The sequence below is a fragment of the Embiotoca jacksoni genome, unplaced genomic scaffold (genome assembly GCF_022577435.1).
Source record: "Embiotoca jacksoni isolate LCO1_2020_lvr unplaced genomic scaffold, fEmbJac1.0.p SCAF_7, whole genome shotgun sequence".
NCBI classification, from domain to species: Eukaryota; Metazoa; Chordata; class Actinopteri; family Embiotocidae; genus Embiotoca; species Embiotoca jacksoni.
Genome location: NW_027185425.1, coordinates 1250782 through 1271321, shown reverse-complemented (window position 1 = coordinate 1271321; position 20540 = coordinate 1250782). Strand labels below are relative to the sequence as shown.

General features: G+C 41.7%; 2 protein-coding genes across 2 annotated transcripts; both read left to right on the top strand.

The window, feature by feature from the left end:
• Positions 1–1042: 1042 nt before the first annotated feature.
• On the top strand, positions 1043–5609 carry pithd1 (PITH (C-terminal proteasome-interacting domain of thioredoxin-like) domain containing 1). The gene is made up of 6 exons (XM_069176715.1): positions 1043–1364; positions 2420–2463; positions 2889–2966; positions 3058–3162; positions 3850–3958; positions 4314–5609. Exons 1-6 carry the CDS (start codon positions 1179–1181, stop codon positions 4413–4415), a joined length of 624 nt encoding a protein of 207 aa, XP_069032816.1. The 5' UTR covers positions 1043–1178; the 3' UTR covers positions 4416–5609.
• Positions 5610–6215: 606 nt separating this feature from the next.
• On the top strand, positions 6216–20186 carry lypla2 (lysophospholipase 2). The gene is made up of 10 exons (XM_069177023.1): positions 6216–6278; positions 11356–11448; positions 14050–14081; positions 14737–14802; positions 15019–15066; positions 15256–15326; positions 16041–16114; positions 16238–16339; positions 16536–16706; positions 17774–20186. Exons 2-10 carry the CDS (start codon positions 11371–11373, stop codon positions 17822–17824), a joined length of 693 nt encoding a protein of 230 aa, XP_069033124.1. The 5' UTR covers positions 6216–6278; positions 11356–11370; the 3' UTR covers positions 17825–20186.
• The last annotated feature ends 354 nt before the right edge of the window (positions 20187–20540 follow it).

The window sequence follows — 20540 nt, the reverse complement described above, 5'->3', positions numbered from 1 at the left end:
TTTTTTTTTACTTTACTATTATATTGTCTTTTGCAAATAAAAAATAACTGACGTTTTAATCTTCTTGGAGCCTCAAAACTCCTCAGGTGAACGCCCCGACATGGTAATTATTTGTCATGAACATTTTTAAAATGAGGAAATGATGCACCTGTTGTCAATCAATCCGTTTGTTGTGGTGTATTTTGTGTCTGCACTTTCGTTTTACGTGATACAGTTTGCGACAGCTTGTCGACGTTTGGCGGCAGGAGACGCCAGCCAATCAGAGCACATCACTTGTGTTTTGCTCGTCACGCGGTGAAGGTGTCATAAATGTTGCAGAGGACGATTTCCTGCGAGGCACATTGTCTCTTCAGAATAAAATGTCAGGCTGCACCAAAAATAGGGAGGAGTTTCCCCTGAATGTCATTTCTGAATACATTTTTCCTGCAAATACTTTCAGACTTACATGCTGGGAAACGGCGATATGGAAACACGGATTTATTTCCATCTTAACTTTAATTTAAGGTTATTATTACTGTTGTCTATTATTTTTAATTCAATCCTACGCACTGTTTGGTAGATTATTTCCAAATGAGTTTAGAAATCATGGAGGCTGACACTTTCTTTTACTGCTCTGAAAATCTTTATATCTAATTAAAGGACCGAGTGTACACCTTCAAGGACATTTAACACGTATATCACGTCATAAAATAACCACATACGTTCAGAAATACAGAAAAAAATATGTAATAATATGACTGCAAACTTTTGAATATATTTTACAACACAGGTAGGGTTAGTGTATTTTGTTTTGTTGATATAAACAGTTTGATTTCAGGTTAAATTTATTTTATTTGAGTTGTCTTTGATTTTAAAAAAGGGCCTTCTCTGTTTTTATTTCACAGCACAATTCATCACATAGTATTATCTAAGGCTAGTCAAACAGAGCACTGCCAGTTATATTATCAGGTTATTTCCTCATACTGGTACTTTTTGAAATTACCATTAACGTATGCTGTTTTATTTTGAAAATCCTCAACCGGAAGTACATTCGTGGCTTCACTTTGCTTGATGCAGAAGTCGCTTCGCTTCACGCTGTCAAGTGAAACTTGCTGATCTCATTATTACTTTATAAAACTGGTCCGGACGGGCCCGGTCTGCTTCATTTCTCCCGGCGGTCTGCGCGCTTCAGCTCCACGATGTCCGGCCACGGTCACGGGCACGGCTGCGGGTGCGAGGCTGAGCACGAGCCCGCGGAGAGGGGCCTGGAGTACGGACTGTACCGGCGGATCGACCTGGAGAAGCTGCAGTGTCTGAACGAGAGCAGGGAAGGAGACGGGAAGCTGGTGTTCAAACCGTGGGACCAGAGGAAGGAGCGGGACAAGGTGAGGGCCGCACAGAGCCTCTTCCCCGGACAGCCACCCTGTCCGTGCAGGTCTGCGGGGCTCCGTGCAGGTCTGCGGGGCTTCCGCCGCCACACACGGAGCAAACAAACACGGACAAACGCATCTTCATGAAGGTTGTGGTGAGGCGTCAGTTTCAGTTTGCTCACAATAAACTGAACAGAGCAGCGAGGCTCCAGGTAGCCCAAATGTTTTCAGACAACAGACACAAACGAGCACGAAGATACACTAAACGACCTCAAAGAGATTCAAAACGACCTCAAAGAGATTCAAAACGACCTCAAAGAGATTCAAAACGACTTCAAAGAGATTCAAAACGACCTCAAAGATAGCTAAACGACCTCAAAGATAGCTAAACGACTCCAAAGAGATTCAAAACGATTGTAAAGAGATTCAAAACGACCTCAAAGATAGCTAAACGACTTCAAAGAGATTCAAAACAACCTCAAAAAGATTCAAAACGACCTCAAAGATAGCTAAACGACTTCAAAGAGATTCAAAACAACCTCAAAAAGATTCAAAACAACCTCAAAGAGATTCAAAACAACCTCAAAGATAGCTAAATGACTTCAAAGAGATTCAAAACTACTTCAAAAAGAGATTCAAAACGACCTCTGAGATTCAAAACGACCTCAAAGATAGCTAAGCGACTTCAAAGAGATTCAAAACTACTTCAAAGAGATGCCAAATAACCACAAGAGATTTAAAACAACCTAAAAACCCCGCAGAAATACATCAAAGCGACGCAAAACTACATCAGCATGATGCACAACTACATCAAATAGATGTAAAATAACCACAAGAGATGCAAATTGGTCTTAAAGAGACGATTCAGTTCTCTGAATAATGTCTTTTACGATTTCCCACATCTCACTTTGCTATCCCAAATATATTCTGTTCGCTATTATGTCTGACAGAAAAGCTTAATATCTCCACATTGAACGAGTTGAAACCAGTAAATGTTCAGTTTAAGATCCAAATGTTGTGAAATAAATGATGTGAGAGAATTCACACCCGCTTGTTTTTCCTCCTCGTAGTTTGTGGAGAGCGACGCAGATGAAGAGCTGCTGTTCAACATCCCGTAAGTCCAGGAGCTACACATGAAATATGTCGTTCGATAAGTACTCAAAATACTCCCGATTAATTTCGCAAAACTGTACATTTGACTTTAAATCGAGACTGAAATACAAACACCAGTTTGGTGGATTCTCATTCATGGTCCCCAGAGGATGAATCCCACTCTCTTCAGCCATCCCCACTTAGTTTTTTGTTTTGTTTGTTAGCTGTAATAAATGTCTCTAAAGCTATTGAAGTGATTTAAAAACGTTTTTCATGGTCCCGGAGGTTCAATAGTAACAAAATTAACAATTAAAAAAAAACAGTCCCTCCAAGTGTTTTTAATTTGAGACCAAAGTCTTTCTGCTTCCGTTTTCCTTTTCCTCGTGTCGACAGCTCTGCATCAGTTTCCGTGACTGTATTAAAATAACCGTGTTTTTTATCTTTCAGCTTCACTGGCAGCGTGAAGCTGAAAGGCATCGTCATCTCCGGAGAGGACGACTACTCCCACCCGGCTGAGATACGACTGTGAGTCGACGCTGTTCAACCCACAATAAAAAAAACATTTAAAAAAGAAATTAAACGTCACACTTTTAAGTTTTTGATTTCTTCTCTCCAGTTACAAGAACATCCCTCAAATGTCCTTCGACGACGCCGGCAGAGAACCCGAACAGGCGTTCAGACTCAACCGAGACCCCTTCGCTGAGCTGGAGTACCCGACGAAGTGAGAGCACAAACAACAACAACAACAACAACAACAACACAATATCTCAACACAGCTCTGAACGTCTCATCGTTAGAGAGCCACGGAATTGAGTTTATTTAGTACGTTTATTTTCGTCCAGAATAGCAGCTTTGTTGGTGTTTTGCACAGAGACGGAGAACTGATGCGGTTTTGAAATTCAATCCAGTTAAAGAAGCGTTAAAAAGAAAAGAAAAGTCAGTCCTCTTTCTATTTCTTTTTTTGTTTTGTTTTTGGATGTGGATGTGCTTCTTTACACACTAATTAACAGGTAGCTGGATGGATAGGTAGATTTATTCGACAAAATTTAAAATATACATAACAAGCTGGTCACAATTGACAGACTTCATATGAGGTATTTTAAAAATATATATATATAAAAATAAGCCTGTAAAAATACTCAATAAAAACCTTAAGGCTTATTTCTGTTGAGGTTCTCTAGATTATATAAGAAAAGAGTGACAAAACGCAAACGGGACAAAAACAATTGTACAAACATAACAATATTTAACAACCACTTCTTAAGTTCTGATTTAAAACTCCTCTCGGCTTGGTTTAGTTTAAACGCAACTAAAATAATTAGATGATTTTAAATGATTAGGAGCAGATTTGTACACGCATGCATATTATCAACACGCTCACACCGTCCCGTTCTGTCGTCATGTCCAGGATCGCTCGTTTCTCCAACGTTCATCACCTCTCCATCCACATCTCCAAGAACTTCGGATCGGAAAGCACCCGGGTGTACTACATCGGCCTCAGAGGGGAGTTCTCAGAGGTCCGTCCTCCACAGGAAGCTGCGTCAGCGCGCTGCTTCCTGTCTGTGTTTCATCTTTTTCTGATCATCTGAAACGCTGCAAATATTTTTATTTATTTTTATTTTTTAAAAGTGTGAGACCTCTTTTATAACCTGCTGTTCTATTCTACGGCGCTCCTTTCGCTGTTTGCTTGTGGTTTTTGAGATTAAAAAAAAAAGATTAGTAGCTGCTAGTTTTCCAGCTAAGTGAGCGACTCATCAGGTCGGGATTTGACAACACGTCTCGCTTCTTTTCGCCGACTCTGCTTTTCACAAATGTTGAGTTCTTTGTCCTTGTCTGCATCTCAACTCGTCTTCCTCTCTGTCCCCCGTCAAGCCTCACAGACACGAAGTGACGATCTGTAACTACGAGGCGTCCGCAAACCCTGCAGATCACAAAGTGGAGAGCATCATCCCGCAAACCAACTTCATCTCCTGATTGCTTCGGAGAGGCGGGAGGAGGAGGAAGAAGAGGAGGAGGAGGATGAGGATGATGAGGAGAGGTTGCACTGGTAGCTGCTGACTGTCAGAAAGTCAACGATGAGTTCAACGTCTTGGCGGGTCGGTCGAGTTCGACTCGGCACCGAGCGCTGAAATGTGAGGACCGGTGGGCTTCAGGCGTGTCTGGAAGTGCCCGAGCTGTCTCTCTGTTTTCTCTGGCAATAAAGCGTGAAGGCTTAATATGGGCGAAACGCTGACTAATAAATGCATGAAACATTTGACACTTAAAAAAAAGAAAAAAGAATCCGCTGTTCTCAGTTTAACCTCGATAGTAAAGAAATCCACAAGTAGCAGCTCCTCTTAAATAAACAGTGAAGACTGAAAAGAAAACCAAACAAAGTCACTTTGTCGTTAATAAAAGATTTTGGTTGACATGGTTACATCCTGGATTCATAAATTAGCCTCATAAACTAAAGATATTTTTTTTAGGTATAAAACCTCTAAAGTAACTTGAGTCACTGTTTCAACACAAAATACATGCGCATTGCCATTCTCTGGACTTTATTTATTGTAAAATGCTTCAAAAATATAAATACAATATCTGTACTGCATCATTTGCCAGCACATGTAATCTGCTTGAGATTTCCTGCCACCTGGTGGAGGATGTTGGGACTGCGTTCTTGTCTGAGCAGTAGCTGGATGGGTTTTTATTCTCCAAAATGCTCTTTTCTTTTATTTGTCCTAACTTTGTGTCTGTGGTGAGATGACTCAAAAAAACAGCTGCTTGGTTATTCAGTATTCTAGTTAATTAAGGAAGAAATGTGTGGAGGTTTTGTCAAAATGAGGAAAAAAGAAGAGATGCTGCAGATACCTGCTCGAGGTGTATGCTCAACAATTATACACAAAGATGTCATATCCACTGATGTTTTCCAGATGCTTTTAAACCCCGTGAGTACTGATATAAACTCATTAAAAAGCATTTAATCTCTGAAACATTCTTGTTTTTTTCTGCAGTGTTATGTCAATCTTAATTGTAGTGTTACAGCGTGTCGTCAGTCGGTCTGCGTGAGTCATGTTCGGGAATACGTGAGCTCAGCAGGGAAGACCACTTTCTGGGAATGTTTATGGAAGTGTGATTGTTTTTGATGAACTGTTCCTTTATTAAAATAAAATAGAGAAACAACTTGTTTAATTCCTTACTTCTGATCATCATTTTTATGTCATTGCAGACAATATTTTGTTTCATCGCTCAGTTATTTTAATCACCGCAGCAACATAATGAGAGATAAATGGAGAAGATTTTACATAATTATACCATTTTGTTTGTTTCTACTCTTAGAGACTTGTGTTTAAATATAATCAAACCATTTATACAGCAGCATTTTTTTTTATTTCAGTATGACAGCAGCACAGTTTGCAATTATTTCTTCAGAAATTACACAAAAATAAATGACATAAAATATGCAACTTGCAGAGAAGTATGAATTTGAAATTACACTCAAGAATTTATCAAATATACTTCGTTCCTATTCTATGAATAAATCCTAACTATAGTTAAATCAGTGATCAATGAGCTGCTGTTTGTTATTTTCAAAGGACAGCAAGAAAGATATAAAATGTCACCGGACTCATCGTTTCAGAAAGTAATTGGAGATTTGCATATTCGCGTTTAAAAACGAGTAAAACCCACGAATTTAGAAATAAACCCCTGAAACAAACAAACAAAACAAAACAAAAAGGGTCGTGATACGGAGCAGGGCGTTGCTAGGTGATGACGTCGTCACGTCCTGACTCCGCCCCCCGTGCTCGAGTGCGGCCAGTAGCGGAAGTTCCGCTCCGTCGTGAACTGGGACAGCAAGCGGTGAGTGTACGAATCCGTGTGAGCTAGCGGGCCTCGGGTGTGATTTTCAACAGTTCACCGCGAACCGAACCGAACCGAACCCTCTCCGGGGTACTCCGGCGCTTAAGGGGTCCGCTAAAAAAAACGGCTGGTGTTTGGGGTCCGAGTTTGAACCGTAAGCGGTCTCCTGAGGTCGGACGGAGAGGGGACGGAGAGGGGACGGAGAGGGACACCGGCAGGAGACAATACCGCTGTTGTGTGTGTGTGTGTGTGTGTGTGTGTGTGTGTGTGTGTGTGTGTGTGTGTGTGCGCGACGATAGCTAGCAGCAGCCCCGGTTATTGTGGAGATGTGTGTGCACGCGCACGCGTGTATATATATATATGTGTGTGTGTGTGTGTGTGTGCGTGCGTGCGCGCGACACCGGCTAAACCGGGATTAAATCGGGTCGCGGGTTGGAAGTCATTCTGTGTTTTTTGGGGCAGCTGAGGATGAGGATGCTAAGCTTCAACCTTTCATTTGTCTGCTTCCTCCTCTTCGACACCCGCCCGCTCCCTCCTCCTCCTGCTCCTCCTGCTCCTCCTGCTCCTCCTCCTCCGGCTTCAGGTTCACATGATAATTCGCTTTGTTTGATAACATTTACTATTTAAAAAAAACAACAACAAAAAAAGTCTGGTCGTTTTTAGTGCAGCTGTTTTTTTTGACTCCTCGGCATCATGCAGAGATGTTTACCTCCATCAACAGAGAGTGGAGCTGCTGGAGGAGGAGGAGGAGGTGGAGGAGGAGGTGGTGGTGGTGGTGGTGGTGGGGGGTGCACCTGTCACTCAGTGCCGCATATTATGCTGTTGTTTGCCAGCCATCCGTGGCCACTGAGCAGAGAGCTGTGTGTGTGTGTGTGTGTGTGTGTGTGTGTGTGTGTGTGTGTGTGTGTGTGTCCGTCCACACACAGACTGCAGCACGCCTCTCTCTCTCTCTCTCTCTCTCCCTCTCCCTCTCTCCCTGTGACATAGATGTAATTGGAGTCAGGCAGGACGAACGACTCGTGATGTACTTTAAGTTTTAAGCGGGCATCATTTTTCCTTCATCACTCGGTTTGTTTCACCTAAAAGTCGTTCACACTGTTTCCAGGTCACCTGACAGGATGTCCCACACCAGTCCTACATCAGTCCTACATCAGTCCTACACCAGTCCTACACCAGTCCTACACCAGTCCTACACCAGTCCTACATCAGTCCTACACCAGTCCTACATCAGTCCTACATCAGTCCTACACCAGTCCTACATCAGTCCTACACCAGTCCTACCTACACCAGTCCTACACCAGTCCTACACCAGTCCTACACCAGTCTCCTGACTTTGATATCAGGGGAACATTTACAGTAAATCCTAATGACAAAAATACAAAAATGTCTCCACAGCACATGTTATTTATATCCATCAGCTATATCTCTTATATAAGTCAGTGACTTTCAAGTGTTTTTTTAAGCCCTTTTTTTTTTTTTTTCTTCCCCCCCCCCCCCCCCCCCCCCCCCCCCCCCCGGCAGAGCGATGACAGGAAATTTGGGACGGTGTGTGCGGCTTAAACCCGTCGGCCAGCATGTGGTTTAGGTGCAAAGAAAAAGCTATCGGAGATTACTTTCACTCGCAGATTAATCTGTCGGCGAACAAGAAGTCTCCAGAGGAAAAAGGGACCTCTTTAGATTGTTAATTTTGTTAATATTATAACACGCGTAGTCATTTAAAACAGGAAAGAAAAAAAAAAGCAAATCCGCATTATTTCAAAGCTGAAGCTGTAACTGGGAAGTTTCTGGTTTTGTTTGCTTCATAAAGGATGAACTGATTTGGGGCTGAAATAATTTGATGGTTAATCTGCTCATAGAGAACGGCCACTTTCTCAAATGGGAGCATTTGTATGTAATCTCTGTTATATATGCTTTAAATTTAAATATTTGTATGTTTTAGACTTCCAATCGGTCATTCAGGCATGTTTTAGATTTTAGGATTAATGGGCCAATCGAAGAAAATGGTTGATTTATCGTCCTCTATAGCTCCCGCATGGCTTTAATAGTTGGCTTTTCTTGGCACGAGGCTTTTAAAAAAAAAAAACAGTCAAAGAATCATACAAATGCAGGTTTGAGCTGCAATCTGTCAGCTTCCTCAATAAAAAGTTTAATAATTTCACGTTTTAATGAGGAAGCTGACTGGAAGATTTCTGCAAATCCAAACTGCAGCAGATATTAAATGAAATTAAGTTTGTAACAAGTCCTGTTTTCTTTTTTTTTTTTACTCCTAACCTAATTGGAAAAGATGCTCGTACACAGCTCGACACTATTTTTAACCGCCGGCCTCCCAGAAGCGTTCGAGAGTGAGCATTTTGTTTCTTAGAGCGTGCGTTGAAAACCCACGCGGTGTTTCATGCTGCTTCTCTGGGTCACCGTGAACCCACTGAACAATAACAGGGTGGTGGTGGTGGGGGGAGGGTGGTGTTAACGTGATTAATATCCTCTATTTTTGCATACGCTGCCATGTTTAGATGGCTGACACCTACTTGTTGGAGCAGCTTGTCCTGAACTCCTCCTTCACCTCTCTTATCTTTTTTCTTATTGTCGCTTTCTTGCTTTCACTTCTGGTCGGCGCTGTCTGCTTTCAGTCTCGGTATCTGTCTGGTTCCCATTCAGAGAACAAAGTGCAGCTAAATTACATTTCCTCGAAGGGTTTTAACGCCGACTTTGAATTTGGTGACAATGAATCCCGCGAGGCGCGTTTTAATAACATTTTCTTCCGTTATTTTGCTCAAACTGAGTCGTACTGAGGGGGAAAACATTCAGTCGTGAAGGAAGTACTCGCGTCTTTTACTTTACTTTTCAAAAATAATCCATCACCAGATAAAAGGCCACGAGTGTTTTCAGCTGAATGTACGTATGAAGTAGTAAAAGTGAACAGACACAGTGATTTATTATTATTATTATTATTTTAGATTGTTAATATTGATCCGGCAGCAATAAACTTGATGCATCGATATGAAAGCAGCGTTTTCACTGTTGCAGTCGGTCAAAGAGAAGAATACAGTCGAGCATTGTTAGATCTCCATCTCTGAAAGTTGACCTTGTTTTGCCTTTTTCTTGAAAACAAATATCGGTTCGTTTTTACTCCCTTTGAGCCGTAAATTGTTCTTTTAAAAAGAACCAAGTGAGGTTTCACAAGCCAAAGAGTTTGAAAACCACCTTTTTAATCTTTAATGATATTTATATTTTTTTCAAAGTAGATAGTTAATATGTCCATTAAATAAATGTAGGGCAGTAAAATGTGTTATTTCCCACTTAAATTAGCAGAAAATTGATTCGTAGCTAAACATACAGAAGTTTAAGACCCCAACTTTCCTTCACAACTCCACCAGACTATTTCCTGTTGCTGCAACTTTATTTTTCAGGGATTACTCATTTATGGGGAGCGGGGGGGTGTCAGGATGCCGAGCAAAAACAATCCTCTTTTGTCCACACTTTGGACTCTTAAATCACACGTGCACCGCCTGCTTCCACGTATTTCTGGCCGCGGCTGCGACCTTCAGATGATCGTTGGTCGCCTCGCCAACTCGCGCAGGGAAATGAGCGCCGTTCAGCTGCTCGGTCACAACAGCCGTGGAATTTTACCGGCCGTGTTGTGGGATCTCGCAGAAGGTTTACACATTAACCTTCGTGTTGCAGACATTTCCACCCCCCACCCCCCCCCCCCCCACCCTACCCCCAGTCTCCTCATCGTCTGTTTGCCAATCAGGCAGCGTCTCGTCTCGTCCTGTCCCACAAGCATCAGAAAGCTAAAGGGCATTAAAAGGAGCCGGCGCTTTCACTGTTGGACTTTACTGTAAACCAACAAGCTGATCTCATGCTCGTTATCGTCGGCTGACTCACGCAGGTCGATCGACAGAGTACAGTAGAGGGAGGGGGAGGTGGAGGTGGAGGGGGAGGGAGGGCGTTTCATTTCATTAATGAGTCTCTCCACTTGCTGACTACAGAAACCTGCCGTGCACAAACACATTTACGCACCTCGTGACTGCTGTTTGTTTTATGTTCAGCGGCAGCTTCATTATGTGTTCGTGTGCAGCTTTGTTGTTGTTCCTGTCTGCCGGATGAATGACGGCGTTGAGACTGACAGACAGAGCTGCTCATTGTCAAAAGAGTCCTGAACAACATGCAGATATCCCTCCACATGTTTTGACTAAGCTCGGCTCTTTGCTGAATTTAAATACGTCCTGGTGATGTGAACATTTGAAGGAAAGTGTAATGAACTATGTGATCTATAGTAAACGCATTAAAGTTATTGTGCTATTTTCAGGGCTTTCGCCACCATGAAATCTTAGCTGATACGAATATGAATAAAAAATAATTGCATTTAACAATTTGATTGTCTTTTATCAGTTCGCTTTATGCCACTTTTATTGTATAAACCATAAACACTTCCTCATCATAAGGCGTATGAGACATTTAATGGCATGAAAGATGGGAAAATATAAGTAAAACATTTCATTTCTGTTTGTGTTGAGCAGATATAACAGAAACACTATTTAACTGCAAAAACGTTAATCTGATGTGCTGAATTTATTACAACAACCTCCACCAATCACAGCCTGCGAGGCAAAGCCCAGGTTTAAAAAGATGTTCACGGTAATTGAAGGCCACTAAAAAAAAAGAAAGTGAATCAGAGTGAACCAATTTGATCAAATGACCTCCGGGTTGATTCATTAGCAGCCAAACAGACCGTTTGATCGTTTGTTAAATCGAATCTTCCAGAGGTTTAATCCCTCGATCAAACTGTCCGTCACCACAGGGGTGAGACGTGTCACCTTCTGAGTAGATTTCCAGTTTTAATCCACCATGTGAAAAGTCTCATGGTTGATATTAAAGGCCTGGCCAGCTGCAAAATTCTAAAAATGCCTGAAAATGTTGTGAATTATTGAGTTAAAGAAGGCTTTTTTTTTTGTTTTGGCCTCCGGACACATGACACCACGTTTCATGTAGTTGCACACTGTGCGATCGGCAGTCAGCTGACCTTTGTCTGTTTTTTTTTTTTTTTTTTTCCCTGTCCTCTCTCTCCCGACTCCAGCACCTCTTACAGTGTATGTGTGGCAACAACATGTCTATGCCGCTGCTCGCCGAGGCCGTGACGGTGTCCGGGATGGAGAAGGAGACCGCGGCGGTGAGTGAAACCAAACAAAACCAGACATTTAAATCTTTAATGTTAGTGTTGTATTCAGAGCATGTTGAAGGGACAGAGCGGTTCAGGAAGGAGGGGGGAGGAGACCCACGAGGTTAAGCCTGCACATCTACCTCCAAGGAAAGTCCCAGTTGTGGGATGATGTTTTGGGTATTGGGACATTTTCTGAGGTCTTAAAGCTGCCTTCACTGGTGTGTGAGGAGTTTGACTTCCTCTCTAGAGCTTTTAGAGCTCGCTGCATTAAAATAGACTGAACTATAACTGCGCTGTAGGTCTTGATATTAAAGATCAGCAGAGTCTGTACTTCGGCAGGAACACTTCTTTTTAGTGGTGGTTGCCTTTTATCTGCCTTATTGTGAATACGGGCAAAAAAAATCAGGCGTGAGAAATATTTAAGGTGAATTTAAACTTTGTTTGACGTCACCTGGTCTGCACTTTAAAAGTTGACGTAAATCAGTTTGTCATCTTCTCTGATCAGATTGTTCTTGATTTAAACTAGGAGATGAAGTTCTTGTGCCGCTCCATGTGTCCAGACGGTGTTTAACACCCGAGAACAGTGGACTCTTTTGTAAAATATTAATGAATGGGGTTTGTATCAGCAGTTCAAAATCACTTCCTGTTCAACGTTGTCCATTTATGCGCACATCTTTTATGCATCTGTGTTATAGTGATCTCAAATATCCCTCCAACACGTATGAACACACAGTTTCCATGCAGGTAGTTCGCTCTCTGCTTCACACACACAATACCATGTGTCACATTTTACCGAAACAAAAATCCCAGCCGTGCAGCTCGGCTCCTCCCAGTAATGATAGGAAATCTAATTTTACTGCTCAGTAAAGAGGCATCGACACAGCGGACTCAGAAATGAGGAAGTCGTGGAGCGATAAGGGACACAGACACAACTATTTATCACCATAATAAATCTTTATTTAACTTTACCTTTATTTAACTGCAATAACTTTGTAAAGCGAGCCGTAGAAGGGAACATTTAATGTTGTCAGGACAGTTTAGGACGGCGGCTAATGATTATTTTCGTCCTTGTTTATTTTATTTTATTGATTTTGTCTATAAAATGTCAGAAAATGGTGAAACATAGCTACTTTTCTCACATCTTTTAAATGTCTAGTTTTCTCCGACCAAGAGTCTGCCACCTTTCAGTTTCACTCTTATTTTATGTCAAAGATCAACTTCTTCTTTTTAAAAAGTAAAAGCGTACGTGCTTGGGATTTTTAAATTGATTAATCAGCGATCAAGTGCTGACGTTGATGAAGCGATGTAACTTGAAATACTTCCTCACGGTGCTGCGCTCTGTACACGCGCAACAGGAGCAGTCGCTGCGCTGTTTGGTTCCCCCTCATATTCTATCACTAAATTCAACTTTTCATAGATAGATAGATAGATAGATAGATAGATAGATAGTTACTTTATTAATCCCACAAGGGGAAATTTTTTCGCGACAGCAGCAATATAGGTGCAGGAAAGCAATACAACAACAGTAAAATATTAAATATAAAAATGCACAGTATATACAATAAATACAATAAAATAAAATAGAATAATTAAATTAAATTAAAACTAACTAAACAATAGTGCAAAGATTTAACCAAACAAGAAAACAGACAACCAACGGTGTTATTGTTGTGTGATGGATTTTGCCAGAGGTGAGTTATTGTACAGTCTTATTGCGGTCGGCAGGAATGATCTCCTGTATCTGTCCTTGTGACAGCGGAGCTGGAGGAGTCTTTCAAGATGTCGTGTAAAAAAGACTGGTTGGACCTTTTTAAACTCAGCAAGCAGCAGGTCCATCCCGCGGTTAAACTTTTCATCAACATCTTCAGCCCTGATCAGTAAAGAAGAAATGTTCGATTGTGATACGATCTCCGTTTCCCTTCCCGGTGAGAAGCCTCAGATGTGGCAGCAGGTGGTTCAGCAGTCAACAGGCGCCTTCGTGTCGACGCCCAGCCGGATCCAAGTGGTGGGAAAAATGAAACGCGTCCTTTATCGAGTTGTCGGGTACAGTTTGTTGAACACCGGGATCAAAGCTGACTGTCACTGGTTGCAGCTCTGAACCCTACAAGGAAGGAAAAAGCAGTTTGATCTCTGCGACGAGCCGAATCTCTGACTTCCAGCCAACGAGCCGCCCGCTGCCAGCTTTCCAAAATGTCGTTATTCCCTTTCATGGTTTCTCTGTGGGGAGTAGTGTGTGTGCGTGGAAACTGCCAGCGGGCGCTTATCTTGGCAAGAACGGACATTTGGCACCTGTGATTGTGTTTGGGAACAAGTACGAACACTTAGCAGTAGTACGCCGTGTACAGGAGGCCGATAAAGTGTCTCAAAGATCAAAGACGGGGATTTATTAATATTATTATTATTATTATTATTTTTTTTTTTTTTGGGGGGTTGTTTTTATGTCACCTTTTAGTTGGAGTTGAACATACTGTACGCCCTCACAGGAAGATCACAAGTTTCTCCCCCTTCAGCAGTTATCAGTGGATTTGGAGGAAAATGTTCAGACTTGTTCCCGTGTTTATTTGTGTATTTAAGAGTTATTAATTCATCTTGTTTTTGTCGGCGCTGCAGGTGATCTTCCTTCATGGTTTGGGAGACACAGGGTGAGTGGATCAAATGTCTTCACCAGACTTTATGAGACTGGGTCTCTGTTTTTAAAAAGAATAAAACCTTTCAGATAAAATTCAGTTTCCTGAAGTCAGAAAAAAAATAATATAAGGACTAATATATATATATATATATATTCACAGACGATATAATTGCAAGATGTTAAAAAAACACAATAAATAGTATAGTAGCAGAAGTAAGGGCTCAGGGTAACCAATAACCTCCGTATTTTATTTTGAAATTCTGCCCATTTCTCTGGTTGCATTCACACCTGGATTTATTTCTATAAGACACAGTTATGAAATCTGCACAAGATGCATTCACGGTCATTTGTAATTGTGGTAATTAATGCCTGTGTTCATGTAATTGACTTTCCTAAAGCACCACTGACATCATGTGTGACTCATTAAAAAAAAAAAAAAAAAAGTGCTCAAATTTAGACCATGATGCTCCTCTCAGAAATACAGACAGAAATATCTCCTCTGGTTGGTGTTTTGTTTTTATTTTATTTTTCCCCTGAAAGAGCTTCATTTTACATTTAAGAACTGATTTTCATGTACTGAGTTGTAATACATTCGGGCTGCATGTTAGTAATTTTGCTGTCGCTGGATTAGAAAACAAAGAGCCGCTCTCTCTCTGTTTTTCTGTCAGGCACGGGTGGGCAGACGTTATGGCGGGGATCCGGCTGCCTTACATCAAGTATATCTGCCCCCACGCGTAAGTCTCCCCCTCCCCTCCCCCCCCCCTCCTCTGCCATATTTTATATGGAGAGAATTACGAAACGAACCTGCAAATACATACGTAAGTTTGTAATATTTATAAAGGCTGCTTTAAAACTCCCGTTCTGTCTTGCTGAGTGATCAAATCAGCTGCTAACATTTGCTGGTCTCCGACACTGACTGGCCTGTTTTCGTTGCCTTTCCCCCGCTTCAGGCCCCAAATCCCCGTCTCTCTCAACATGAAGACCATGATGCCCGCGTGGTGAGTTGGCGTGATGAAAGAGACGGCCTTTTTTTTTTTTTTTTTAAGCTCCACAGTGGATGACATTGTTTCCCTGGGAAACTACAATGGGCTCCCATGCTGCCATTGACAATACAGCGATTGTATCTATTGATTTTTTGTTTTGTTTCTGTTTTTTTCTTCCTTACGCCGGCCTCTGCGTGTGTGCAGGTTTGACCTCATGGGTCTCAGCCCCGACTGCCCACAGGACGAGTCTGGAATCAAGAAGGCAGCAGAAAACAGTGAGTTGTTTTTTTTAATACCAAAGAAGGGGCATTTTTCTGGTTGATTATTGCAGAGATGCACTGATACACTGACATTAAACTGTGATTGGGAAGCTTCAACCCCTGCCTGAAGTGTGAGACGGTTTCCATCCTCCGTTTAATTCTTTGTAACTTCTGAATGTCGACGTCACAGAAGGTCTTTTACATTTCACAGCCACCATCTCTTCCATGCTCGGAAGAGGAGGGTGAGGATTGTTCAGTTGATTGTAATCTGCCAGCTCCACCACTAGATGCCACTAAATCCTACACACTGCTCCTTTACACGATCATAAAGTATCATCCCTTTTTATTTTGGCACATTTTCACCCTCTTTAAAGCTGCTAGAAACACTTTTGCCTTTTTAACATTAATTCATTTTGCATGAACTTGTATCTTTCAGACAAACCCAGGTCTTAAGTTTTCAACTTTCACCTTGTAACAGGCAGAAATGCGAAGAGGCGCAGTCAATTATTTCTTAAGTATGGAGTAAAATGTTTAAACCGACCACAAAGGTGATAAATAGCTGCACGGTCTGTGCCAACCCTAAAAAAACTGGTTTTTTTTATAGTCTGAGAGAAAAAATTCAACATCTTTGCAGCAAGCTCCCAGCCCGACATCACAAATCACTCCCCACTGATGTCCGTGTGTTGCGCCTTCACTTAATAACACACCGTTTTTCTTGTTTTCTTCCAGTCAAGGCCATAATCGAACACGAGGCAAAAAACGGGATTCCCCCACACCGTATAATTCTCGGTGGCTTCTCTCAGGTGGGACTTTACATCTCCGCGTTGGTTTATAATCCACGAGAGTCATATTGACAACATAGTTTATAAGACAATACCAGTTAATGTATTTAATAAAGTTTGTACGCGTCCTTTATTTCTCCTCAGGGTGGGGCCTTGTCCTTGTATACCGCCTTGACCTGCCAGCATCAGTTGGCTGGTGTTGTGGCCCTCAGCTGCTGGCTTCCACTTCACAGGAGTTTCCCATCGGTACAGTCACAGTTTTACTCAGGAACGATAACTCGCTTCCTCTGTCTTACTTTCGGTTTTACATGCTGCTGCTTTTTACTCTCGATAATAAAGTATTTCCTTATAACGTGTGGAAACAAAAAGCCCCAAGCGCGGAGGGATAAGCGTGAATTTTCCAGTGTGGATCTTATCTGAGAGCGTTGTGTCCTTCCTGCAGGCGCAAAGCGGCAGCAAGAATCTCCCGATCCTGCAGTGCCACGGCGTGATGGACCCCATGATCCCCGTGCAATTCGGCGCCATGACGTCAGAAAAGCTCAAGTCCATACTCAACCCTGACCTGATCACCTTCAAAACCTACCCAGAACTCCTCCACGGCTCCTGTCCTCAGGTACGGCTGTGTTGTCTTGTTTTAAGGCGGCAACAAATTGGAAAGATCTGTTTTCGTGTTCAATCAATCTCGATTGATTACATCCACCGTGACTACTTTTATTTTATTTATGTTTATTTCCAGCCGTTAGCAGAGGTTCTCGTTTCAATCGAAGCCGCATCAAGTAACTCGAAGTCAAACCCATCAATAGAAACTCCTCTCAGCCATCAGCACAGTAACGAAACTCACAACCAAAGAGGTCTGATTAACAATCAAAACCTTTTGTGTCACAACAAAGAGGTTTCATCTGTGACCAAAACCAAGAAAACTGTCAGGGGGACTTAGTTTGCGATCCAAATAACTTTATTCTAAGATTATTTTGATTTACAAACTTTATTTTTGGTTGCAGTGTGAAGAAATTTGCTCTCAAATCTTGACACAAAACTGCCTTCATAGATTTCAACTTTCCGGTCACAACTACACGAAGCTGCTGTGAGCTGAAAACTGGAGGCTCACAGCAGCTTTATGTTTTTAAAAGTTTCCTGAAAGTAAAAAGTAAAGATTGCGACAAGCTGCCCAGAGCAGATAAACCGAACAGGAAGTCAGACGGAGGAACGTTACAGAGCATCTGGTCATTTCTCAAAATAAAACACACACTGCAGACTTAATGATCGTATATCACATCACTACGTCTACCTCCCACAGCGGGCTCTCAAATAGACACAAAGATGTGCTACGAACACTGTGTGCGGAAAAAGTTACAAAATATGAATTTATTTTAGGGAAGAAACAACAACAAACACAAAACGGAAAGAAAAAGAAAAAAAAAAAAAAAAAGACACCATTTAACAAATACTTTTCTCAGAATTACCAAATCACACAGAAAATAAATCAAACTTTTACCACCAGAAACCTCAAATTGACTAAATACCAGCTCCCTCTTTCAGATTATATATCTATAAAGTGTACTGACTGTAATCTGTCTTCGTTTTCCTGTTGGTTTGTGCGTAAACCGGCGATGAGTCGATGTCCAGCATCGTCTGCTCTCTTCCTCCACTGTTACCAACATCCGCTCTGCTCTCTTGCAGGAGATGGCGGGTGTAAAGGAATTTATCGAGAAGTATTTGCCCCGGATCTGACCTCACCTTCATCCCCACTGTAACCCCCCCCCCCCCACCCACCCCACCCCACCCCGGATCTGCCATTCTCCCACAGGAAACAGCCATGAGCACCCACCCCCCTCTTCCACACACACACACACACACACACACACACATATTGGAGAACACCGATTCGATCCGCACCGCTAAACAAATCAAACGCTCCTCATGCGGTCCAGTCCGACAACACTGATTCGATCGCAGCAGAAAAACCAAGTGCTCGCAGTAATAAAGTCTTATCCTTCGGAGGGAGAATCACAGACTCACGCGATACATTCCCTTCGGTTTTTATTTAAATCTGTTTGTTGCCTCAATCCGTTTATCTTTCACTTTTTACCTCATTAGACTTTTTATTTTATTTTATTTTATTTTTTTAAAGCTTATGTCATCGCTTCGCCGCCACACCTTTTCCACTTGCATTGCTGTGTAGCTTTTTAAAACGTTTAGTGGAATACCAACAATAAGACCGGTGTGAAGTTAAGCAGGTCGACACCCACCTGCTACGGTCCGTCACCAACCGCTAAAAGTCAGACCAGGTTTTGCTTCATTTCATTTTTCTAAGCCGTGGGACGCACTTCCTCGCGGTCGTGAGTTGACCCCGCCTCCTTCGCTCCATGCGTTCGGTGAGATCAGACTCTGATGTGTAAGAGAAGCAGGAGCAGCCTCTTACTCCATCTTGCTTTACAACTGCAGCAGAGAAAGTGAGAGAGATGTTAACAGACACGAGCAGTAAACTGCTACACGGCTGTATGGTTTACACGTTTGTGGACTGCTAGCGATGCTAACTCCCACAGTTTTATGTTTACAACCCTGCTTCGGCCTTTTTCCGGACCTCTCCTGCTTTTAACCGCATCCCACATCCAAGCACTGGGTCTGACTGCAGCTGGTCGGAGCCCCAGAGTCCAACTCGGGTGCATTGAGGCACTGGTTTTAGATGGTTTAAAAGAACGGCTAGTTCTCCCAACCCCCCTCCCCCCCGCCCGCCCCACCCAATCCATTTCACCACTGCCCCCTCCATGACAGTGCACTGCAGCGTGTCCGGGTCTTGCATCATTAATCTTGAGCATCTAAAAAAAAACAAAAAAAAAAACAGGTTCCTTTTTTTCTGAAACATCTACAAGAGTTTCTTTTTTTTTTTTTTTTTTTTTTTTTTTTTTTGTGTGATTAAAATATCCTGAATTCTGTGAACAAAATCCAACTGAAATAAAAGAAAACTAATCAATCGATGCTTTTGTTACCCTGTGCTGTTTCTTTCAAAAACTTTTCCACCCGCATGTGATGAGCGATCGCTTTCTGCTTTGCGTGATTCTCCATGTTAAAGTACCTCAGTTTATTTTATTTTTGTTATTATTATTTTTTTAATCTAAATAAGATTGTAGGTTTAAAGGTGAATGACTGACTAATGCGTTGCATGAAATGATGCATCACCCCCGATTGGTTGCGGACCCGCTCAGACTGCACACCGCGAGTCGTTTCACTGTACTTTCCACCCAGACGCCTCCTCATCAGTCCCACAGGAATTTTAATGGTTTTGTTTGCTTTGAACCTGCTTCCTCCATCTTTTCCTCCATATCACCAAAGCAATCCTTATTTTGACACCCGTCACAGAGCATTTAGTCCCAAGAAAACATTTCTCGGCTCCCTCCTTTGGCTACTCGCTGTAACCCATTAACACAACATACAAGGTCAGATTTAAAGTTAAACCCGACACTATTATAGTTCACTGATTTAAAAAAATGGCTACATAAAGGGAGAGCTTTGGCAAGAAGCCGCTCCAACGTAACTGAAGGGTGATACTAATTTTAAGAGTCGTGTGTGCTTAAAAAACATAAATCAGGTGTTCTACATTTTCCTTTGCGAGTGTTAATTTTCCCCCCTCATGATTACCCGTTCTGCTTTTCTTTTTTTTTTTTTTTTTTAAGAAAAAAAAAAAAAAACTGTTGAAAAGGAGGAAAGACATCTGTTTTGCTTGTTGCTCACAAATCAATGAATGTCTCTCTCATTTCCTGGAGTCCTTTTATTTTTCCGTCACTTTGAATCTCGGATGCAGCCCTGCTTATATTTTGTTTTTCTTTCCTCGTTGACACCTACTACTGTTTTCTGTTTTTATTATTCTAGTTATTCCCTCTGTCTCGTGTGTTTTCTCCCGGGTTGTTATGTTGTCATTGGTTAAACTTTTTTTTTGTATTGTTCATGTTTTGTCACTGTTGTCATCTCATCCTTTTGTGTCTGTTTGGAATGATGAGCATTAAGAAAACATGTTGAGGTGAGACTGATGGTCTCGCCACTTGTTTTGTTTCCAAAACACCTGTATGCGGAATAAATGACAAAAAAAAAAGTCCTTTTGAGTTGAGTGTCTTTCATTTCTTTTATTTGTATATACAGTACTACAACTACTCATTCAAGGGTATTCGATTTTCATTATTTTCTTTTACTGAAGACATTTAAACTAATAAAGAACACATGGAAGTATGTAGTAAGCAAAACCGTAAAATGAAGCAAAACCTATTTTAAACTTTTTATTCTTCCTACAGCCTCCATGCCAGTAGGAGTACTTCAGTTTATCAAAAACTTTTTGCAAATTAAAATCGTCAAATTTGTGCCGCCGCTTTACATTCAGTCAAAACTTCCCGGTCTATTTTTTCCATTTAGATTTACCTCTGCAGGACTGATTAATGTACTGGTCAGCAATCAA

What these genes read in the sequence shown, in the direction of transcription:
- pithd1 (XM_069176715.1), top strand. Translation starts at nt 1,179, where the DNA reads ATGTCCGGCCACGGTCACGGGCACGGCTGCGGGTGCGAGGCTGAGCAC. An exon ending in AGAGGAAGGAGCGGGACAAG is followed by an intron (nt 1,365 to 2,419) that starts GTGAGGGCCGCA and finishes TCCTCCTCGTAG; the next exon opens with TTTGTGGAGAGCGACGCAGA. An exon ending in TCAGAGGGGAGTTCTCAGAG is followed by an intron (nt 3,959 to 4,313) that starts GTCCGTCCTCCA and finishes TCCCCCGTCAAG; the next exon opens with CCTCACAGACACGAAGTGAC.
- lypla2 (XM_069177023.1), top strand. Translation starts at nt 11,371, where the DNA reads ATGTGTGGCAACAACATGTCTATGCCGCTGCTCGCCGAGGCCGTGACG. An exon ending in TTCTCGGTGGCTTCTCTCAG is followed by an intron (nt 16,115 to 16,237) that starts GTGGGACTTTAC and finishes ATTTCTCCTCAG; the next exon opens with GGTGGGGCCTTGTCCTTGTA. An exon ending in TCCACGGCTCCTGTCCTCAG is followed by an intron (nt 16,707 to 17,773) that starts GTACGGCTGTGT and finishes GCTCTCTTGCAG; the next exon opens with GAGATGGCGGGTGTAAAGGA.